Source organism: Microtus pennsylvanicus, chromosome 10, assembly GCF_037038515.1.
Source record: "Microtus pennsylvanicus isolate mMicPen1 chromosome 10, mMicPen1.hap1, whole genome shotgun sequence".
In the NCBI taxonomy this organism is placed as follows: domain Eukaryota; kingdom Metazoa; phylum Chordata; class Mammalia; order Rodentia; family Cricetidae; genus Microtus; species Microtus pennsylvanicus.
In genome coordinates, this window is record NC_134588.1 from 31,073,295 (window position 1) to 31,094,714 (window position 21,420).

The 21,420-nt window shown below is 52.2% G+C and overlaps 1 protein-coding gene across 1 annotated transcript in view; it reads right to left on the reverse strand.

Moving 5' to 3' along the window:
- Window positions 1-3,611: 3,611 nt before the first annotated feature.
- Igfn1 (immunoglobulin like and fibronectin type III domain containing 1) overlaps window positions 3,612-21,420 on the reverse strand; it is a 29,359-nt gene continuing 11,550 nt past the window's right edge. The window contains 14 exon segments of the mRNA XM_075988078.1: window positions 3,612-3,900; window positions 4,403-4,729; window positions 5,402-5,701; window positions 6,474-6,669; window positions 8,606-8,694; window positions 9,477-9,779; window positions 11,614-11,742; window positions 12,713-12,886; window positions 13,392-13,691; window positions 14,300-14,599; window positions 14,935-15,076; window positions 15,680-15,804; window positions 16,280-18,773; window positions 19,164-21,181. Coding sequence (XP_075844193.1) covers window positions 3,887-3,900; window positions 4,403-4,729; window positions 5,402-5,701; window positions 6,474-6,669; window positions 8,606-8,694; window positions 9,477-9,779; window positions 11,614-11,742; window positions 12,713-12,886; window positions 13,392-13,691; window positions 14,300-14,599; window positions 14,935-15,076; window positions 15,680-15,804; window positions 16,280-18,773; window positions 19,164-21,181 — 6,911 coding nt within the window. The 3' untranslated portion in view covers window positions 3,612-3,886.

Here is a 21,420-nt window from a genome sequence, read left to right on the forward strand (position 1 = left end):
GAGAGGCCTCAGGGAGAAGATACCATTAGCTTCTTGACAATAAAGGGGACGCATGAGCCAAGGGCGTATCTGGAAGGTGAATGCTATGTGCAGGGGACAGCAAAGAGATCACTGTGAGTGGAATAAAGACACTCAAAGCCAGGGGCTGGCTGAAGGAGGTTGGGTAGGCCCACAACAGCCTCCCTAAGGTCACAAAGGATGGCTTTGTCAGAGAAGCCTTTGGATGGGTGGACACTATTATGAGCCCTCAGAAACCCAAGACTGGATCCACAGTGGACTCTGTGCCTAAGAGCTCTCCAGCACACACGGCCTCTTTCCAGGTGCTCAGACACCAACAGTAGCTATTCAACGGTGTGGGTTTTGTTTGCTTTTGCAGTTCTGGGATGTGAACCACAGTCCTGAGCCATGCTCAGCAGACATCTCACCATTGATCTGTACCCCAGCCCTTCTATTTAGATGTCACGTCTTGCTGTACAGTCTAGGCTAATCTCAGATTTGCCGTTCTCTTGTAATTTTGCATGTGCGCCACCACACCAGGCTTTTCCTAACAGCCAGCGCTGGATGAGTTCAGGACTATGAACAAAGCTAATGTCGAGGGACTGGCAGGATGATGCAGTGGGTAGGATGCTTGGGACAAGCCTGATGACCTGAGTTTGACCACTGGGACCCAGATGGTGGAAGCAGAGAATCCACTTCCAAAAGTTGTTCTCTGACCTCAGTGGTGACATTAGTGTGATGTTACTAGTATGCGCGTTGCTTGGAGTGACTGCATGATGGTACCTCCACTCCACACTCAGCTTGCCCATCAGTGCACAGTGAAACCACAGGGTCCCTCTCAGTTGAAAAGAAATGTATAACTGTTGAAGATGGCAACAGCAGAGAGGAGACCAAATGAGAGGTTGAGGTTGTTCTAAGCTAGGGTTGTGTAGCAATAGCCTGTCCCCCTCGGCCCGTCTGAGACCCCACCAATTTCTGTCTACCCTGCACTGTACCGTAGCTACTCACCTCTGCCCTACACAGGGATTTCTCAAGAACTTGAAAACATGAAAGACACATGCCTGGTTTACCTAATTCCACCCTGTCTCATGTCTCGGGTGCATGGTGGCCCTGTCTCAGCTGAGACACTAGGAGGAAGAGGTTAAGGCAAGGAGCAGCGACCAGTGCTCGGAGCAGAGAGTAAATACTGCATGGGTAACCAGACTGGAGGACAAACATGGACTGGAATAAGAGCCAGAAAGGCTGGGCCGTGAACCTGGAGCCCAAGCCTCTCGCACTCCCGTTTTATAACAAGATTATCATCGTCAATGCCACTCCCGCACTCAGCTGTGGATGAGATATTGATTCCCAAAGTGATTAGTTATCTTCCTAGGTGATCCCACTGCCTTTATAATATTACTTTCCCATCCATAGTATATCCATGTATTCATGGCTTATTGTTTCTCCATGTGGATTTTGTTCATCTTTTCTTCTATTTAGTCCAGGGTATTTCATGTATTTGTTGCTACCTAAAGTAGCAATATTTTTTAAAGTGATACTTTCTAGTTGATTTCTGGTGATTCTGGAAATATAAACTATTTTTAGTTAGATACTCTCATCCAGACTTCCTGTTAAATCCTTTTAGTAGTCTGTGTTATGGAACTGAGTCCTTTGGGCCTGGCATAGCCATGGTCATATGGAAATCGAACGGCTGTGATTACTCTCATAAAACCCTCACAGGGCTGGACACTAACATTCTCTCATGGAAGGACAGAAGGGCTCACAACAGGCATGAAACACACAGGCACAGAGATCCATGAATCCCCATCCCCAGGAGTTAGTGATGGGGGGCTCTTCATCAGTACTGTGATCATGCTCCTGTAGGCAACCCTATCTAGTTTTTGTTCACCAAACTAGAATTGGGACAGAACCGTTTCTTTGGCTAGCGGTTGCCCTCTCTATCCAGGATGAATAGAAACAGACTCCTCAGGAAAATCCATGCAATACTTGATGCCTGAGCAGGGACGCCACAGAACTGGGGGTCAGTTTGAGAGGTACGATGTGGTATTACTTCTGTTATTACAAGATATATAACCGAAGATTGTCCATCTGACGGTGATGTGTCCTTGGGGGTATTTCTAGGTTGGCTCTCTATGTCGTATGAAATGGAATGCCTTTTAGTGAATTTTTTTCGGGTGCTGTGGAGATGACTTGGTAGATAAAGTGCTCGCAGCGCAAACATGGAGCCTGAACTCAAATTCCCAGAATTTCCTTCTTTCTTGGACTGTCACAATCACAAGGCAGAGGTAGCTTCCTCGGTGAGGGCAGGAATGGATCACAGCCTGTCTGTACAAAGGCATTCTGGCATTCCCGCCCGTGGGGGACATCCCCAGTGGAACCGTCAACTCAACCACACACTGTCAGTTCCTTTCAACACCCACTCCCAGCCCCTTGATCGACGACTTCTGTTTCTTCTGCTCAAGTCTACCACGAATTTAGGTGAAGGGGACCCCATGATTAGAGAGAGGGTAGGCCGAGCAGATTGGGTGCTCTCTTGTCGGGTAATCTATCGGACCCGGTTGAAACATCCTGGGAGAAGGCGGGCTTGACCTTCTCCAGGGTTCACTCCTTCCTCCGGTGTTGGGACTGAGTCCTGGTCTTCAGCTGTTCTTCCCTCCTAGAACCTTCTAATTAAAGTTGTGCTAGAAGCTGTGCCTAGCTTAGAGGATCAGAGGATGGGATTTCCACCTGTTGGCCATTGACTGCAGTGTATTTAAGCCTACGTGGTGCTAATAAAGAGGGGCTTTGGTATCAGTGTTAAAAGGTCTGCGTGCCGGTCTGTCTCTGCGTCTTTGTTCTCAACCTCCAGCCCCTTGCCCGAAGTTCGCAAACTGGGGTCTAGCACATAGAGGGCAGACCGGGACCACGGTGTGCGGTACTCCGGCCCCTGCAAACTCCAGAACATTTCATTTCTCGGGTGTCCAGAGACACAGGACCATCCCTCCAGGAGGGTGCAGGTATAGGTATGCGGGCATATAGGTATACCTGTAGGTTTTGGTAGTGGTGGCTCACACAGAGATGATCCCATCCTACCTGTGGCACGGGGCAGTGAAACTATGGGAAAACTGAGAAGGCTTCATGGAGCCTTGTGTGAAAAACAAATCTTTGTGCACTTGATAATTTCCCCATCCCTGCTGACAGGAACCCCCAGAGTAGACTGCAGGAGAATTCGTCTCAGTCCAGCCTGTTCCTGGCTCCAGGGAGGGACAAGTGGCTCATAGTCTCTATACACACTTTTAGGGAGGCTTATATCCTGCCGATGCCAGAGTTTTTGCAGGACAGTGGCATATGGGAAGTACGGGCCAGGAAAAAGGAGTTCTTATGCCCTGCTGCAGGCAAGCGCTATTCTGATTCACCCCCCACCCCCAGCCAGAGCCCACCCATCCTCCCTTCAGAGGCCTTTGTTTTGGGGATTCTTCCTCCAACCTACCATCCCCAAGTCACTCTGCAAAGAACTCACCGTTCTTAGTCTGCTGCTTTATTGAAGAACAGAAAGAATTCCATACACAAATCCTTGATGCCCTCACCGAGGCCTCCATCCTCCATGACTTTCCTGTGGTCAGAGTGAGCTCAGCTTCCACCCCGTGGACCACTTTCTCTGGCACTCCATCCAGAGTGATTCCACTCAATACCACACCCCCTACCCTTCTTCTACTTCCCCATCGACTTTGGCCCTTCTAGTCACATCTCACCAGAAGCCCTCTTGTTCCTGTCTCACACAGGAACATCCACTGTCGCTCTGGACTGGCTCCCCAGGCCAGTGTGGACATCAGGAGTAAAGCTTCAGAGAGCTGACATCCATCTCAGGGCTGTGGGGTGGGGCAAGGCTAGGATTCCAGGTCAAGTGGGGCTAGGAGTTGTATTCTGTAAGACAGGGAATATGTCAGATGATCCTGAAGTGCGGTGTCCCTGCCACACCTGTCCCATTGTGAAGACTGCAATTCTGGGTGTGATGGGATGACCCAGTGCCACCAAAGCATTTTCTTATCAGCATGTATTATTTGCTTTGCTGAAAGGAGCCCATATATCAGAGGCTCGGCGTCCTCTTTTAAATACCTGTCTGACACAGGTGCAAAAGCATTTGCAGAGCAAGTATCTTAAATCCCATCCCGAGACATGTGCCAGGCCACGTGGGGACAATTAGCTGGGTAGTATGTGCCCATAATGTAGTCAATATCTCATTTTACAAATGGGCAAATCAAACCCCAGGAGGTTCTGTGATGGTCGGCTTAAATACATGATAGAATACGCATAGAAGCAGGGAGGAATCCGAGTCTCATGGTGTACCACCTGAGTCATCTAGAGGAGAGGGGGCCCTTTCTGTTCCCATGCCCATGCGCTCCCCTGCCAGGGCAGCCATTATTACCTGTCACAATGAGGGTGGCTGTGCTGACGGCCTGACCCAGTGGGTTCTCGGCCACAGCCTTGTACTCGCCACTGTCCTTAAGGGACACACTGGGGATAACGAGGGAGCACACACCCAGCATGTCAGTGCTGTACAGCGCGGGGTTTCTGTCCAAGCTTTGGTTGTTCTTGAACCAGGTGATGCGGGGCCGCGGCGAGCCCTGCACGGCGCAGGTCATGCGGCACTCGCAGCCCTGGGGCAGCAAGTGAGCCCGCAGACCCACCAGGAAGCGGGGCTTCTGGCTCAGGTTGGGTTCCCGGTATGTTGGAGCCTTCACTGTGAACTTCTCTGTGGTGAATTCAGGACAGAAGGAAGGATGGTTAAAGAGCAAGGAAGGCCTGACTGGGACCCAGAGAGTCTGCCGTCTGCCGATGGCCCAGAAGCTGAGAGTTCCCGCACCTCATCCGTACAAACCGACACTCTTTTTATCCTTTTCCTAAAGTTATGCTTTGATTTTTTTAAATTATTAGAACCTTTTAAATTTATTGTGTACAAATCAGAACATACATATAGATGACTAGAACCAACATTTTGGTGTAGAATGTTCCAGATATTTTTGCATTTTTGAGAAGTGAAATGATACAGCTAGCTTTGTATTCTTATTTTTCTAGTGACCTCTTTAAAGATCTATATCTTTAAAGATTATAAAAATTATTTATAAAATAGACTTTGTTTTTAGAGAAATATGAACTTCTATTTTTAACTTATCGTTCACAGTTTCTTTTTGAGAATTTACCCACAGGTCTCTAGACATTCCAGTACCCATGGCCTGACTCTGCCAATGGGGGTGGGGCCCATCCTGAATCCAATGCGGTGGGCATCTGTACAAGTAGGCATTGGGCAGGTAGCAGGAGGACCACTACCTTTCTGACTAGACTGAAATGCCCTGGTTCCACCCAGCCAACTACCCTAAGCATAGAGGCAGACGGCTAAGCTCCTCCCTTTTGGGGGGATCCTTACCTCTCTGCTTGGGGATACACCAGGGTTGACTGGTGTCTGAAGGTTTGCTGGCTCCCAGCTCATTCTTGGCCAACACCCGGAAGTGGTACTCATGGCCAGGGAGGACCCCCAGGAGGGTGAAGCGGTTGGTGTGGACACGGTTGGCCACCTCACACCAGGATCCGTGAGCCGAGGAGCGCATCAGCACTGTATAGTACAAGGGGATGCCCTGAGCCTCATCCGGAGAGGGTTCCCATTGGACTGTCACTGTCCCGGGCACATTCTCCTGCAGGGAGACGGGTCCCGGTGCCTGTGGGCATGCTGCCAGAGAGAAAGACAGACAGACAGACAGACAGACAGACAGAGACAGACAGACAGAGAGACAGAGACCTTATGTTTCAGAGGAGCCACAGAAATTCTGCTAAGTCTTCTACAGGCCCCCAAGTTCTCTGGGGGTTTCTGCAGAATGCAGTGCTGCCAGGCAGGTGAGAGGCCAGAGGGAGCTAAGTCTGGGTATACAATTTTCTCTATAGGGTGGAAAATCTCCCCCAAAGAATAATCTTTTTTTTTTCTTTCGAGGCAGGGTTTCACCCACCATAACTCAGTCTATCCTTAACTCTGGATTCTACCTCAGTTTCCCAAGCCTGGGACTATAAGTACTCACCACCACAGATGACTTCCAAAGAATACTTATTATAATACTTATTAGCTCACATTTTTTTCTTTCTTTCTTTTTTTCTTTTTTATAAAATGAGAGGCTAGTCAGGGCTGGGGAATGAGAGTCACTCCAGGAAGGGACAACCTTAACTTGCACAAGGGTCATGGTCTTCCCATGGGGTCCTTCAGTGATGCAATGGTGGGACCCACATTCATTCTTGGAACCCAAAAGAAGAGCAGGGAAGAAGCAAGGATGTGGCGTCCCCACGTGTATGGATAAGAACAACAGGGGCTTTCTGGGACTCTCCTCCTGTCCTGCTTGCTGTGCCTTTGACACAGCCGGTCAGCCGTGTGATCACTTCGCATGCTCAGGACAACGTCCTGTGCCCAGGTCAGCTGCAGCCTTGGTGAGAGTCCACAGCTGAGCTGGCCTCACCTGCCACACTGATGGAGAAGCTGTAGGCGGCCTCCTTCCCCTGTAGGTTTCTGAGCATCACAGTGTATTGGCCACGGTCCGAGAGGCTAGCTGCAGGAATCAGAAGTTGGGCAAGGCCATCCTTCACAGTGGTCACACTTCTTTTGGACAAGGGTAAGCCATCCTTCAGCCAGGTCACCTCAGGCATCGGGGCAGCCTGAGAAATAAGAGCAAAGACACATTGAGAAGAGAAAGTTTCTTTGTTTTTTTAAGGTGTCTATTCAAATAAATTGTTTAGTTACATATAAAATAATGAGTTTCATTGTGACATTTTATTGCATATTTATCACTGTATCTTCCTGATATCAGCCTCTTCCTGCTTTCATATCACATGCATTCTCTCTCTCTCTCTCTCTCTCTCTCTCTCTCTCTCTCTCTCTCACACACACACACACACACACACACACACACACACGAGAGAGAGAGAGAGAGAGAGAGAGAGAGAGAGAGAGAGAGATCTTATTTTCTTTCTTCCCTCAAGGCCACTAGCCTCGCTTGCTCCTGTCCTATGTGATTCCTTCCTCCCCATCCTTGTTCTTTATGGAGGAAATCTTGTAAAACCGAAAGCAGGTAGGCTGGGCCTAACATAGAAGGTCAGGAAGAGGATGCTAGGCAGGAGGGATGTGCCCGAGCACTTGGAAGTGAACAAGTATCTGGTTAGGAATAGGCTATCGGGGAGGTGGTGAAGTGTGGGGTTAGCACCTTAGGTGCGTGAGATGATGGGATAGGAAGGGAAGCTTAGCCCGGAGACTCCGTGACACTGTGCTGACCCTCAGTCCCACACACGCAGACATCTAGATTTCTCTCTGAGCACGCTGCCATGTTAGGTGTTCCCAGGACAGTACGGCAGCTCTGGATCCACATGGGCTACGGGGTGGAAGTGAGAGGAGACTAACTGGGAAGGGGTCCTCCCTCCCCGGTGCCCAAGCAAGCTAGGGGATGAATTGGAAATTGCTGCAAGAGAGAGGAAGGCTGCAGAAAGTAGAAGATGCAGCCTCGCCTTGAACTGTGATGACGGTCAAGGAGAGGAGATGGCAGGTTCAGGGAGGGAGCTGACATGACATTGCCCTTGAGCTTAATTGAGAGAGACCCTCGTCACAAGGGTCACGATCAAGGATTCCGGTGGGAAAGGCATTAAGAGGGGTGATACTGTATGCCAGAGGCAGCACGGTGGGCCTTACAGTTGTGGGGACATTTAGGAGAGACAGTTTAAAATGAGAGCAGGAGAGTCAGCCACCAAGTCAGTCTCCACCAGGGTCAGCTTGAGGAGGCAACGCTCTAGAGAAATCCTCCCCAGGAGATGGTCTGCGTTTTCGTCTTTGGGGACCAGCTTGCTTTCCCTTTCCTCTTGAGATCTGTGTACTCACAGCAAGAACTGTCCACATTGTCTAAAGGGCCAAACTGCAGGGAGGCCTGGCCTGATTTCTCCACGTTGTATATCTGATCTCAGAGAGGGATCAGGATCCTAAGTGTTCGGGCTGTGAGTTAGCACCACATGGAAAGCACAGAGAACAGGCCCGGGTTACTGCTATCACTGTCTCAGCCTTTTGGTCAGCTCAGGGGGTGGGGGATGAAACATCTCCACACTGTTTGAGAGATGAGGAAATTTAAACACCGAGGTATAAGATATTGTCCGGAGTCAAACTAGTGACGGATGATGACACAGAGCAGTTTGTGTTTTTAACTACTACACTAGTTACTGTACGTACAGACAGGTGCTGCTGATATTGGCTTAGGATCATGTGCATAAAAATACATTGGGCTCGGGTAGGCCCCAGACTAAGATGAATGATGGGGAGGGGAGGGGTGCGCTAATGTGGAGGTGCAGTATCCGAAGCTACCACTAGAGGGGAGTGTATCCTGTACAGGAAAGTAGAATGGCGTCCAAGAAGCTGATGCCAGCTGTGGCTCCAAGAACCCTTTTCTTGGAGGTTTCCTACCCTCGTTACACTGGGCCTGATTTCCCACACAAGCCCACGACTGTGACTAGGGCTAAAGAAGAATGAGGAAGAAAGGTATCCCCAAGACTGTCTAGTTTTCTGGTTCCTCTGGGGCCCCCACGCCCCACCACACACCCTTCCAGGTATACTCACTTCAAAGGAGACAGGAACTCGAATGCTGTCCCCAGCTTTGACGGTCAGTGTATCCATTGTACTGGAGTCCATGAGGAACTTGGGAAAGACTAGAACACACAAAATGGCTTGTCACCTCTCTCCACAGTGGCTTCCAGTTCAGGTCACCCAGCATGTAGACAGAAGGCTGAGCCAGTGTAAGGGCCAGATAGAGAAGGCTTGGCAGGGCACATGGGGGAGAAACACCAGGAGCTGACAGGGGCAGTCTTTTGAGAGGGTCAGAAGTACAGACAAGGCTGCCACCAGGGTTAGTCTGCAGGGTATTTGGAGCGAGGATCCTGGGGACAACTACATTGTTGTCTGAGATACCATTAGCCTAGGTCAGAGAATGACCTTCCTGGTCACATCAAGTCAGGGACAGAGCCAGGACAAGAGTCTAAGATCCTGGACTCGGGAGCTCTGAGCTTTCCATTGCAATTGCCTTTTTATTGCCTCTGTGACCGCTAGGGCAAGTTAGTACAGCTCAGAAAGACAGAGGATTTACTTCTAGCAATTAAGGCCCAAAGGGAAACACGATCAACTCGCAAAAACAGGGAGCTTGGGCATGTGCCGCCTCTAAGTAACACCCATGCCTCGGAGCCACTTGCTTTCAATTCTAGCCCTGCGTCATAACAATGGTGATGTCTTGGGCAAAGCATCTTGGACCTTTGTTTCCATCTCTGAAAACTAGGGATCAAAAATATTAACTATGTAGGATGGGGCTGCAATGAGAAAGCAGTCCTGAGAGGGGTGCACTTGGCACAGGGCTCAGTGCCATCCCTCTATTAAGAAGGCAGCTGATGGCTGAACAGCAGTGCCTCTCAGGAAGGGTGGAGAAGGAGGTGACACTCACCAGCAGCAGGCATGGCGTGAACCAATGAGTCCAGGCAAGTGGCTTGCCCATGGCCCCCATCATTAACTGCGGTCACCCGCAGTAAGTAGCCTTCTTGGGGCCGTAGCCCCTTGACTGTAAAGGAGGTGCCTGCCACAGTGCCCACATGGCATGGGCTCCACTGAAGGTTGTCTGAGCCACACAACTCCACGATAAACCCCTGGGCTTCATCATCATCCTGGGTGTCTGGCCTCGTCCAGCTCAGGGTGACGCTGGTGTTAGATGTGTCTGTGACCCGCAGATCCCGAACAGGCCCTGGAGGTCCTGGTCAAGATTTCAGGAATGTGTCAGCTTCCCCGGGGAGTCTTCCTGCCAGGGGCTTGGGATTTCTCTTACTCAGGGGTTTCTGCAGAAACCCCTAGAACTGGCATGGTATCCCAGCTCTGCATGTGAGTCCCTAGCTAACTCCTTTGCTCACCCACCAACTTGCCAACCCCTAACTATCCTGGAAAGCTGGCATTTTAGTTGATAATCTTTTGTGCTCTGTTGTTTCTGGGGTCTGGAGTTCTATGTCTGTAGCTGAGTTGTGATTCTTAGCTAGGAGCAACACCAGCAAGGCTTTCTTGTTCTTCGTTTGTTAAACGGGAACAGCAGCAGCTCTGCCTACCCATGGGGCCCCTGGGACAAGAAAAAGACATGGCATGTGTGTGGTTTGAATATAACACTGTGGCGTGGTGTTCTGGCTGTCCAGGGTGGATGTACATTAAACTCTCTGTGAGATACCAGCCCTCTATCTATTTAGCCTGGGTACATCAGAGGCACCAGGATTGGTAAGGAAGCCCTAGTATTTCTAAGCATGTGGTGATGTTTAAAACTACTGGTCTGGGGGAGTGCTTCTCAGCCTTGAATATGTACTCAAATCATTGGGGGACTTCATTAAAAAACATTTAATTTGGGAGTTCTGAGGTGAAGCCCAAAATATTCATTCTTTTCTTTCTTTCTTTCTTTCTTTCTTTCTTTCTTTCTTTCTTTCTTTCTTCCTCCTTTCCTTTTACCTGTCTGCATATGTGTATGTATGTATGTACGTATGTTTGTATGTATCTGTCTATCTAAAATGTGTGTCACCTATCCAGCTCCTTAGTGTGAGGCTTGCAGGTGTGCCTCACTACATAGGGCCTGAGATTCTATAAGAATGATCCCAAGTGACATTTCCTGTCTACAGCCTTTGCTCATGGTAGGTCTGGAAGATACGGCCAACTGCTGTGGCAGCTGCATTCCCCACAACTAGTGAGAGAGCCAGTGATCAGTGGTGAAACAAGATAGATCTGGTCTGTTTGCAAGGAAAAGTGCATGGGCTAGCTTGCCTCCCCATCCCTTGTAAGCTTACAGAATAGTCTATGGTTATTGGAGTTGTGCCAAGAGTCAGTCACACAGCTGATTCCACAAGTGCCTCCAGTGTGTTGTTGTTGCCTTGGTGACTTCTATGAGGTGCACAGCTAAACCTTCTAAACTCTGTGTCTTGGAGCACAGCTTTTAATAAGGGTTTCATGAGAAGTATTCTCTACTTGAAGCTGAAGGGATTGAACCAAGGTGTCTTTCTTGTGGGGATGGACGCGTGAGAGGTTGGCCTCATACCTGTCTTTAATGTCAGACCCTTTGGTATTTCTGTTGTCCAGAGAATGTTTCTTGGCATCTCTGATGCTACTGAGACCACAGATAGGGTGGAAGCTGTCTGTCCACCGAAGACAGAGACTGGGATGGGGCACCTAGCTCTTGGAGCAATGCTTGCCAACTTACAAGGGGTGAACAGCATGAATTCGGTAGAAAACGGAAGCTTCCTGCCACCCATTTCCCAGGCATGAGACCACCCACTAGTGGGTGGGGGACACCTTTGGGCTAACTCGGAAACTGACCTTCTCTATATCACACAGCAGATACCATGATCTTGGAAAGTCCTCGTGTCTGGCCTCTGGACCTATCTGAATTCAGTTTAGACCCTTTAAGATACATCTCATCCTAGTGGACTTTCGACCCTGACTCCCAGCCCTCTTCACCGTCTCCCTCTGGACTGCCTCTGCCCTGTGAACTTCTGTCTCACAGTTTCAGAGCTATACCTTGCACACCCCTCCCCCATATCCTCGATTGGTTCCTTACTTACTCTTGGGATCTCGAGCAAACACAGCATCCGACGGAGGCCCAGGCTCTCCGGGGCCTGAGGGAGCCACAGCCCTAACCCGGAACTCATACTGGCAGCCCTGCCGCAGATCCACCACGGTGCACCTCCTTTCTGCAGAGACCACACCCCATTTTAGTCACCCATGGTGGGATGAGGAAATGGGGCCGTAGCTCAGCACCTCCAAATTCAGAAGAGGACCAAGCATGGGGTCTAAGACAACCCTCCTGCGTAGCATTGCACCAGCCAGGTGTGACAGAGCTGCTTCCAAGGTGAACAGAGCAGTGGTCAGGGAGTTTTCATCCCCGTCCTGTCGGTCCCTGCCACAGCCTTGCTGGGTGATCCTTGATGTTGTTTTGTTGTTTCTGATTCAAGCTGCTTCAGACTTGTAATACATAAATACTAAATGGTGCTCTAGAGATGTGAAGACATGCGCTCCAAGGGGTTTTAACTCCTACTCATCATGGACATTGCAGGACTCCTGACAATCTATTCCTAGCCCGGTCTTGGTACACACAGAACACAGACAAGCACAGGGTTCTGGAAACGTCCTTCACACCTGTCCCACCCTAAGTCTTTTCCAGGTTCTTCCTTATCTCAGGGAGCAGCTAGTTTCTGGGATGCTAACTACAAGGTCAGGGCACGTCCATCTGTGTTATCAGTGAGGAAGCTGAGCTCTGCAGAGGAAGTGGGCTGCCCATGGCCAAGGCCTGAAGTGAAGGGGCCAGGGAGGACAACTTCACCTTGGATTCCAGTCTGAGACTTCTACCCCAGAGGATCCCAAGCTCGGCACTGTTGAGAGACTTTTCTGGATGATTCTCTGGGGTTTGGGGGTGGGATGTTCAGTAGCATCCTTGGCCTCTTCATACAAGTTGTCAGGACTATATATTCTCCCCCCAACTGTGACTATCATAGATAGCTCTAGACATCACTAAATGTCCCCTATGGAGACAAAACCACCCTAGCTGAAAAGCAACTGCGTTAAACTGATCTGCACCAGCAATGCAGAGGGATCCCGTCTGGAACCAGGAGGGGCTTTAAGGCAACTTGGGGTCAGTGAGAAGAGGCCCCCAGGTCATCTCACCTGCCACAGGCTGCTCGTTCACAGTCATCCAGGTGTTGCTCCCCTTCTTGCGTTTCTCAACCAGGTAACCCAAGATGTGGGCACTGCCGGGGCCCCGCGGTGCCACCCATGTTAGAGTGATGCTCTTGCTGGAGGCCGACAAGATGTCTGGGGCAGACGGGGGCCCTGGGAGAGCTGACGGCAGAGGGTGCCAATGAGCAGAGATTGAGGCAAGCACCAGCCCATGGAAGGTCATAGTGCTGGAGAAGGCATGGGGAGTCTGGTGGTACAGCCACTCTCCAGGAGTTCCAGTGCTGAGCCAGCTTTCCCTAGGACACTGTTCTGGCTGCTCCGGGAGAGAGACGATGAAACAGCACGCTCTCTGGTCTTGGAGTCTAGAGCCACTTACGAGATTCCTAACCTCACCCACTGATAGCTTGTTCCAGTACAGGGGTGTGTGATAGAGATGTTGGTTAATATGCAGTCCTGGGGGGCGGGGGTGGCTGTGTGTCTCAATTTGAAAGAGCTCTAAAAGGCTACTAGATCCCAAAATCAGCTGTAGTAAAGAGTATCTACTGTGCTCTACGAAGGCCTCAAGCCCTCCCGCCCCCAAGCACAACTGGCAACCCCTCAGCCTGTATTCTGGGCACAGTAGAGAGGGCAAGGGAGTCCTCTGTCCAAGTGCCGCCTGGTCTCTCACCCTCAGGAGCCACCAACACCTCCTCAGATTCCAGGGCATCCCCAGCTCCTTCTGAGGTCACAGTCCGTACACGGAAGGCATACTTCCTGCCCTGCTCCACGCTGGTGTCGGTGAAGCTGGTACTGTCCGGCGGGGGTTCGCCCACCTTCAGCCAAGTGCTCCTTCCAGCCTGTCGCTTCTCCACCACGTAGTGTTGTATGGCTTGGCCCCCGTCATCCTTTGGGGGCCGCCAGCAGAGACAGACGCCTGCTCTGTGGCAATCCTGTACCTCCAGGGGTCCCTGCGGGGGCTGAGGCTTGTCTGAGGACCCATGGAGAGGAAGAGAAGGAAAAAGGAGTCAGAGAAACTGGGGGGGGGGCATGTTACTAACCCCTCCTTGGTGGATAAGTCTGCAAAGGGGTGGACTCCCCAGAATATGCATGGTTTCTGACATAGCCAGAGGCAGAGGTGAGGAGCCAGCTCACGAGGAGGTTCCAAATGTCTCACGGTGTCCCTGGTCTCTATTTCCCCAGTCCTGCCCTAGGAGATACCATGGAACCTTCAACCTGTACCCAGCCCCATTCAGTGAGCAGCACAGGCTCCTGCTTAGCACTCTGTTATAGGCGATCCAACTTTACTGGTACAAGCTGGAGGCCATTATTCCACCGAGCATCTTCCCCAGAACTTGGAATATGAGAGCTCACAGAGGCTCAACAAGGAACTCCACCAACCTGGCACTGGCTTATCTAAACTATTCTTCCTGGGCTATCTGGGGACAGCAATGTAAGCAAGCAGAGGTTTGAATCTTAACTACCATGCAAATGAGGGTCAGGATAGCAGGGCCACCCCCAGGCCTGCACCAAGTACCGGGGAGGGCCTGGGACCACAGAGCCCTGTGGCCTCAGGTGGAGAACAGGCAGGGTTAGCACCTATAACTTGCAGGGTGAACTCAGCCCGCACGCAGCCTCCCTCGCTGCTCAGTGTCACGCTGTACAGACCACTGTCCTTCCGGCTCGCACTGGGGAGGCACAGTCGCGTGTAGCCATCCCCCAGAGCCACCTGGATGCCCCTGCGGTTGCTGCCCACCACCTCATCCCCGTCCTTCCTCCACACAGCCTGAACAGGGAGGTGGCTCTGGAAGGGGATCTTCACAACCACTGGCTTCCCAGCCTTGAACACCAGGGGCTCTCTCAGTGTCTCTGTCACATCTGGGGCAATGGTGGGGGGATCTGGAAAAAAAAACAGAACAAAAGAATCAGAGAAAACCAAGCCCTGGGACCCTGGGAATCTCGGAAAGAGCCCAGAGAAGGAATTCCCTACCCCACCTCATGAGCACTAGCAAAGGGAATGGGCTGTCTGCAGCAGGAGGGACCAGGGTCAGACCTCACCAAGAACTTCCTGGTAAAGAAGGAGATAAGATATTGGGTTGGGAAAGACTTGGGTTGGCTTCATTAAAAAAAAAAAATCTGAGGATATTGGAGACAAGTCACAAATTCCAGGCTTCCACAGAGGGTCATTTTAAGCTGATGCAGTGACTATGGGGCAGGGAAGGGCTGGGCCTCACCCTGCACAGCCAGGCTGGCCTCAGTGTGCTGTCTGCCGGCCACAAACGTGTATCTCCCAGCCTGGGTCCCCTCCACGTGGGTGAGGATCAGCCTGTGTGTGAGCCCATCTTGTTCAAACACGACTCCATCGCCAGCAGGGAGCTGGAGACAAGGATCACCATGGAGACAGCCGCTCCCACCCTGTCCAGTTTGCTCCTAACCTCCTAACAGCTGCCCTGGGCACTAAATGATCATCACCACTGGCTGCTGTGCCTTGCACCCCCTCTAACTCTCCAGAGCACCTTTCGAGATCAGTGCTGTTAGAAGTTCCATTTTATAGCTGAGGAACTCGTCCGAGGTAACAGCAGAGCAGGGATCAGGGGTCAGAGTTCACTGACATCACTGTACCGTGTTGGTGGGGCAGAGAGGCTACTCTAGGAGACCAGTAAGCCCAGCTGGTCAGGATGAGACGATGCACTTGTGCAAAGCCTTCAAGGGTGTGTGGAATTCATGAGAGGGGCATTTGGGCTGGGGGGAGGCCAGCAGGGGCTGGGTCAAGGCTGGAACAAGTAACACATTTATAATGTGTTTATTTTGAACACACCACACTCCAGCTGTTTAAACACCTCTCGGAGTAGAAATGTTAGTAATTGGAGAGTGAAAACCCTACCTAGTCTCTTCCTTCTGCGTCTCTGCTCTGCCACGCTCCTTGCCCCCACCCACATTAGTTAGGAAAGAAAAGATGGAGGGATGAGGCGTCAGTACCTTGACTCCATCCTTGAACCAGGTGCCAGGTCCCAGGTCACTAGTGAGGGTACAGGAAAGTACAGCAGCTTCTCCCAGCTGCACCTCTGTATCAACCAGACCCTGAGAGAAGTGGTCCATGGAGCCTGGAGAGACACAAAGTCCCCAAAGTCCAGCCTCTTACGCCCTGGCCTGCATTGAATTCTGGAAGGCCTCCATGGTCCTGCCCACGGGGCTCAGCCTGAACCAGTGCCCAGTCTCCTGTTTTCCCCAGTACCTGGGCTGACGCTGATGCAGAGATAATTGTAAGGTAGATGAAGAGCATCCCCCACCCCTGGGTCCCACAGATAGGAATTCTGAGTCACAGAGGCAGGCTAATTCTCTGGGACTTTGGACAAAGGGTTCCAAGATTAACTTTGAGTGTCACTCAACTTGGATTCCTTTTGCATGGGGAGGGAAAGGAGAGGCTGCTGTCTGAATTTGCAAGGGGTTCTAGGAAATGGAGACTGTGGTTGGGACGAGTTCCTGTGCTGAAGGGAGAAATGGCACATGGGAAGCCCAGTACCAAGCAACCTTGCCCTCTGGCTCCACCCTAAGAGAACCACCAGCTGGGGTACCTACCTCGGGCCTCTGTAGAAGAGCCAGGGCCAGGCTTGTATCTGGATCTGGGGCTCTGGGTAGCGTCTTGTCGCTGGCCACAGACATCCGACCTGCCCTCTTGGGTATCTCTCCTGCTGCCAAGATGCCTGTGGGGGTCTGGCCTCCCATCTTCACTCCAAGCTTCTCCCAGAGATCCTCTGTCCTCAATGCTAGTCCAATGTCCCAGGCCTCTGGACCTCTCTATAGCCCCTCTCTTGGCTGATTCAACTTCAGTTCCAAATTGTGCCTGATACCTGCTTCCGCAGGGACCAGACCTCCTGCCTAACCCACCAGGGCCTTTCCCCCCATGCCCGTCATACTTCTTTGAGGCCCTGGATCCTTGGACTTTGCCATTCTTAGCCTCCCAGGACCCCCACTCCTGGAGGGACCCTCGTCCATCTCCCTGTCCTGTTGCTAGTTGACAACCTGGCTCCTGGATTCCTCCTGATACATGTCTGAAGTCCCTTCTGCCTAATGGACTATCCAGTTCATCCTGGGGCCCCTGGGGTATTGAAATGACACCATCTCCACCCATAGGAGAATTCCTTCCGCCTAGGACACTTGAGTCCTCTGTCCAACTAACCCCGCCCCTTCTATAACCCGAGCCTCTGCTCTCCAAAGAGCACGGACCTTCACATGCAGCAGCAGCCTCCTGGCCTGTTGCGTATCCCCTGCCTTTAGAGACTCCTTGTTCCTCCTGGGTTTGCCTGGAAATTGTGTAATTCTCCCCCAGTGAGCTAGAAGTCCCGAAGCTGCCTTGAACCTGGTCTTCCCAGCCTGGAGCCCGAATGTGGCCCATATCTTGTCCACTGTCAGGTCCCAACATTGACTTGGTCTCTCTCCCAGGAGCAGAGCTGTTGTCTATCACCTGACCTGGCCCTGACAAGCCCCGAGAACTGGTTCCCCTCCTCCTGCTTTTCAGGGAGTCTCCACATCCCTGAGGTGTTGCTTCCCCCTGGCCAGCAACTCTACACCTGCCTGTTGTCCCCAAGCCTAATTTACTAAAGTCTGAATCATTTCCTGACTCCAGAGTAGCTACCTCGGACCCACCCTCAGCCCCCACTGTCCCTCCACCTCTCCTAGGAGTCCCCAAAGCTCCTGCTTGGTCTACAGATCCTCCCTCCCCACTGGGAGTCCCACTATTTTTAGGAGATCCCAGAAACACAGAACCATCTTTCCATTCCCTGATACTTGATTTCCCCACAGAAACAATAGCACCCAAGTCTTCAGGGATTCCTGAGAGTTCACAGCCCCCAAGACTGTTGTTGATATTCTGCCCACCTGAAAAGATACATGACCTCCCTGGTGTCCCCAGTTTCCCATGGCCCATAGCATCGTCCCTGTGTGCGATGCCACCTGTGGTATCCAGCACCCCAGTCACCCCAGTCACCCCAGAGCCTACCCCAGGCCTTGTCTCATCTGCAAGCCCCATCCCTCTGCCCTTTTCTGCTTCATTCTTGGAGCTCGTGCCTACCTCTGCTGCTACCCCGAATCCTGACCCAAGACCCATGGATTCACATTCGCAGGGTGCAGCCAGTGGCCCTGGCCCTCCCTGCCTTTCTGAACCATCTGCATAGTGCATTTTACTCTCTGGTCTCCTCTTCCCAGGCCCCACTGAGCTTCCGCTATCGCCAACCTCATTCTTGGATTCTGCTCTTCCTGTTTCCCTCAAACCATCCTTTAAATCTGCTTCATTCCATGACAAAATCTCTCCAGAATGTTCTGAACCACCTCGATAACTGGCCGAGTCCCTTGATGAAATAATTTCAGAAACTCCTAAACAATTCTTGTGACCTGCTATACTCCTGAGTTCCCTGACCCTATGACCCTGGAAGTCATCCTTATAACCTGCCTCACTCCCTGACCCCGCAAGTCCAGAACACCCAATATCGTTCCTATAATCTACCTGGCACCCTGATCCCACGGCCCCAGAGCCCCCGGCTGCATTTTTATAATTGGCCCCACCTGCTGGTCCCATTCCTCTGAGGCCTTCTGAGCCATCTCTAAATATTGCTTCACCATCTAGTTCTGTTCTCTCAAAACCAAGACCCCTTGACCCATCTCCATAAGCTATTCTGTCCCCAGGCCCCCAAGGCTCTGGAATTCCCGATCCATCCCTGTAACCAAATTCATTGCCAGGCACGTGAACCCAGTGGCCTTCAGAGCCAGCCTCAGCCTGAGGAGATAGTGCCTCAGGGTGCCTGGCCTTGTCCAAATTCCCAGACCCAGCTCCAGAGGTCCTGGCACCTCTGATCCTGATCCTTTCCCCATCTCCTTCCTTGTTTCCTCTCACCAGAGATCCTGGTTCCATGGGTAATGGAACCCCAGTGTCATCTTCAAAGTCTCCTTCTCTAGATGCTCCCAGGACTTTGAAGCCCTCATAATCTCCAGGGTGACCCAAAGAATGTATTCTTCCAAAGTTCCCTGATTCTTCTTCCGTGTGTCTGTCCCCAACGTTTCCCACTGTCCCAGGGGCCTTCACACTGTCTCCATCCAGAGATCCCACTGTCCCTGGGGCCTTCACACCACCTCCACCCACAGACCCCACTGTCCCAGGGGCCTTCACACCTTCTCTACCCATAGATCCCACTGTCCCAGGGGCCTTCACACCACCTCCACCCAGAGATCCCACTGTCCCAGGGGCCTTCACACCATCTCCGCCCACAGACCCCACTGTCCCTGGGGCCTTCACACCCAGAGATCCCACTGTCCCAGGGGCCTTCACACCATCTCCACCCACAGACCCCACTGTCCCTGGGGCCTTCACACCCAGAGATCCCACTGTCCCAGGGGCCTTCACACCATCTCCACCCAGAGATCCCACTGTCCCTGGGGCCTTCACACCACCTCCACCCACAGCCCCCACTGTGCCAGGGGACTTCACACCATCTCCGCCCACAAAGCCCACCATCCTAGGACTCCCTAAGTCACCATCCAAGCAGTGTTCTCCACCAGGGCCTGCTTGACCCTGACCTTGAAATATGTCCCAGTGCTGAGCTCCACGAAGGCCACCGGAGCCATTTCTGAGGCTGGCATCTCTCCCAGACATCTTTCCTACAGGACTACACTGATCTTTGTTTCCAGACCACAGTCCCCTAGACACCCCAGAACTGCGCCTGTGAGTACCCCATTCCCCAGACTCTGTCTCCGCAGGTGTCTCACAGGTAGCTCTGCAATCGATGCCAAGGCCAGCTCCTGTTCCACCTAGCACGCCTGAACTGTCATGATAGGCAGCTCCATTCCTAAAACCCATGCCTTCAGAGTACCTGGAACTGTCCTGGTACCTAGACTCTGCCCACCCTGGACCACCCAAGCCCTCCTTGCAGTCCATCCCTCCTCTGGACCCCTTTTCTCTGGATCTCTCTAACCCATTCCAGAAATCTGGTTTGGATCCTACGGCTCCTGGGTCTCCTAATCCTTCCATGTCCCCCATTGTTCCCCCAGAGCCCTGGACACCCAGGCCTGGAGATGTAACAAGCCTGTGGTTTCCAGCATCTACCTTCTGACTAGACACCATCAGTCCAGCTACTTGGGAACCACCCATGCTCCCTTCCTTCCCACCAGACCCCAGCACTCTGGACCCAAAGTGGGCCCCAGTTCTTCTGAGATTAGGCCACGTGTCATCCTGAGGACCCACCTTTTCATACTCCGTTCTGCCTGGATCCCCTGTGTCCCTCTGACCCACCATCCAGTCCTGAGGAAACTGGAGATTTCTGGAGCTTTCCTCCGTCCTGCCCAAGGCTCCAGCTGTGCCTTGACCATTGCTTCCCTGGAGCTCTTGGAGGCCACCTCTCCAGTCCCTGGGATCTTCTAGACCCTCGGGGACAGTTTCATAGCCTTTCTCCACAAAACCATGACCGCCTGCCCCTTGCAAAGAGCCCTCATCCTTGGCCTCACCACTCCTACACCCCAGAAGTTTCCTGGCTCCAGATAGTGACGGTTTCTGGGTGTCATTGCCAGCCGTTGTCTGTCCTGGATACCCCCCTGCCTCCCTATACACCCCAGCTTCTCCATGGCTGGTATCTCCACCTGCCTGAATGCCCCAGCACTCACGGTCCATGCCCACCTCGGGGCTGTGACCTTTTCCTCTAGGAAACTCAGGGTCGCAAGAACTTCCTGGCCTACTGTGGCTTCTCACGTCCCCCAGGCAGGCCCCACTAGTCCATCCTGCCTCTGCTCCTTTCTCCCTGCTCAGGTAACCCCTTCCTTCCATCTCATCCATATGATCACCCCACATTTTTGTCCCTTCCTTTTTCAGTGGAAACCCCTCAGCATCAGAGTGGGATCCCCACAACACCGTCTGGCCTACCCCAGCTCCCACGTGAGGGTCACGGAGCTGTCCCTGGACATGGATGTCCAGCTCACTGCCAGAACCCTCTCTGGGCTTGCTTCCTTCTCTGTTGCTCTCAAGCCTCCCATCCTGAGGGTGACTGGAGCCGGCCTCCCAACCTCCCGCTGTCCCCCATCTGCTATTCCCATTGTCACTTCTCCCATGATCTTGTTGTCTTTCCACAAAGCCCACACCCAATTCTGTGTCCCCTCCCCTTTCAGGGGGGCGACCACCACAGTCTCCCTCTCTGTGGGACTGACTGTCCCCAGGAAAAGCGACCCTGCCTGGGTCTCTTTCCAGAAAGCCTTTTGTGTTCTGGCCAGGGCCCCAGGCTGAATCAGCTAATCCTTCACCTCCCACCTGCTTGTCAAAGGCACCCCTATCTGGGCCTGCTGTGAGCTGTGCCCCACTAGTCTCCTTGAGGGAGCCCAGCTCTCTGCTTTGCCCTCCCTTGTCGCTGATGCCCCCAGAGTCTTCTGCTTCTGAGGCCAGAGCGTCTGGAGTTTGCAGTCGGTGGTCAGTATCTGTGGTCTGTGGGCCTTTATCCTTCCCACCTTCGGTGAGGTGTTAGTTACACAGAGGTCATTAGCCCATAGAGAGACAAGAGAAAAGGCCTTGTTAAAGGAGGTCCTTGTCTAATATGACGGCTTTGCCTAGTCCCTACCCTCCCCAGTGGAGAAGCTGCCCATGGGAGGAAAAGACAAGGCTGCCCCAGCAGTTTGGTAGATAGCATCCTGCCACCTCCTCCCCCAGGCCTGTTATCTGCAGCCCACCCCATGCTGCCACATGGGTC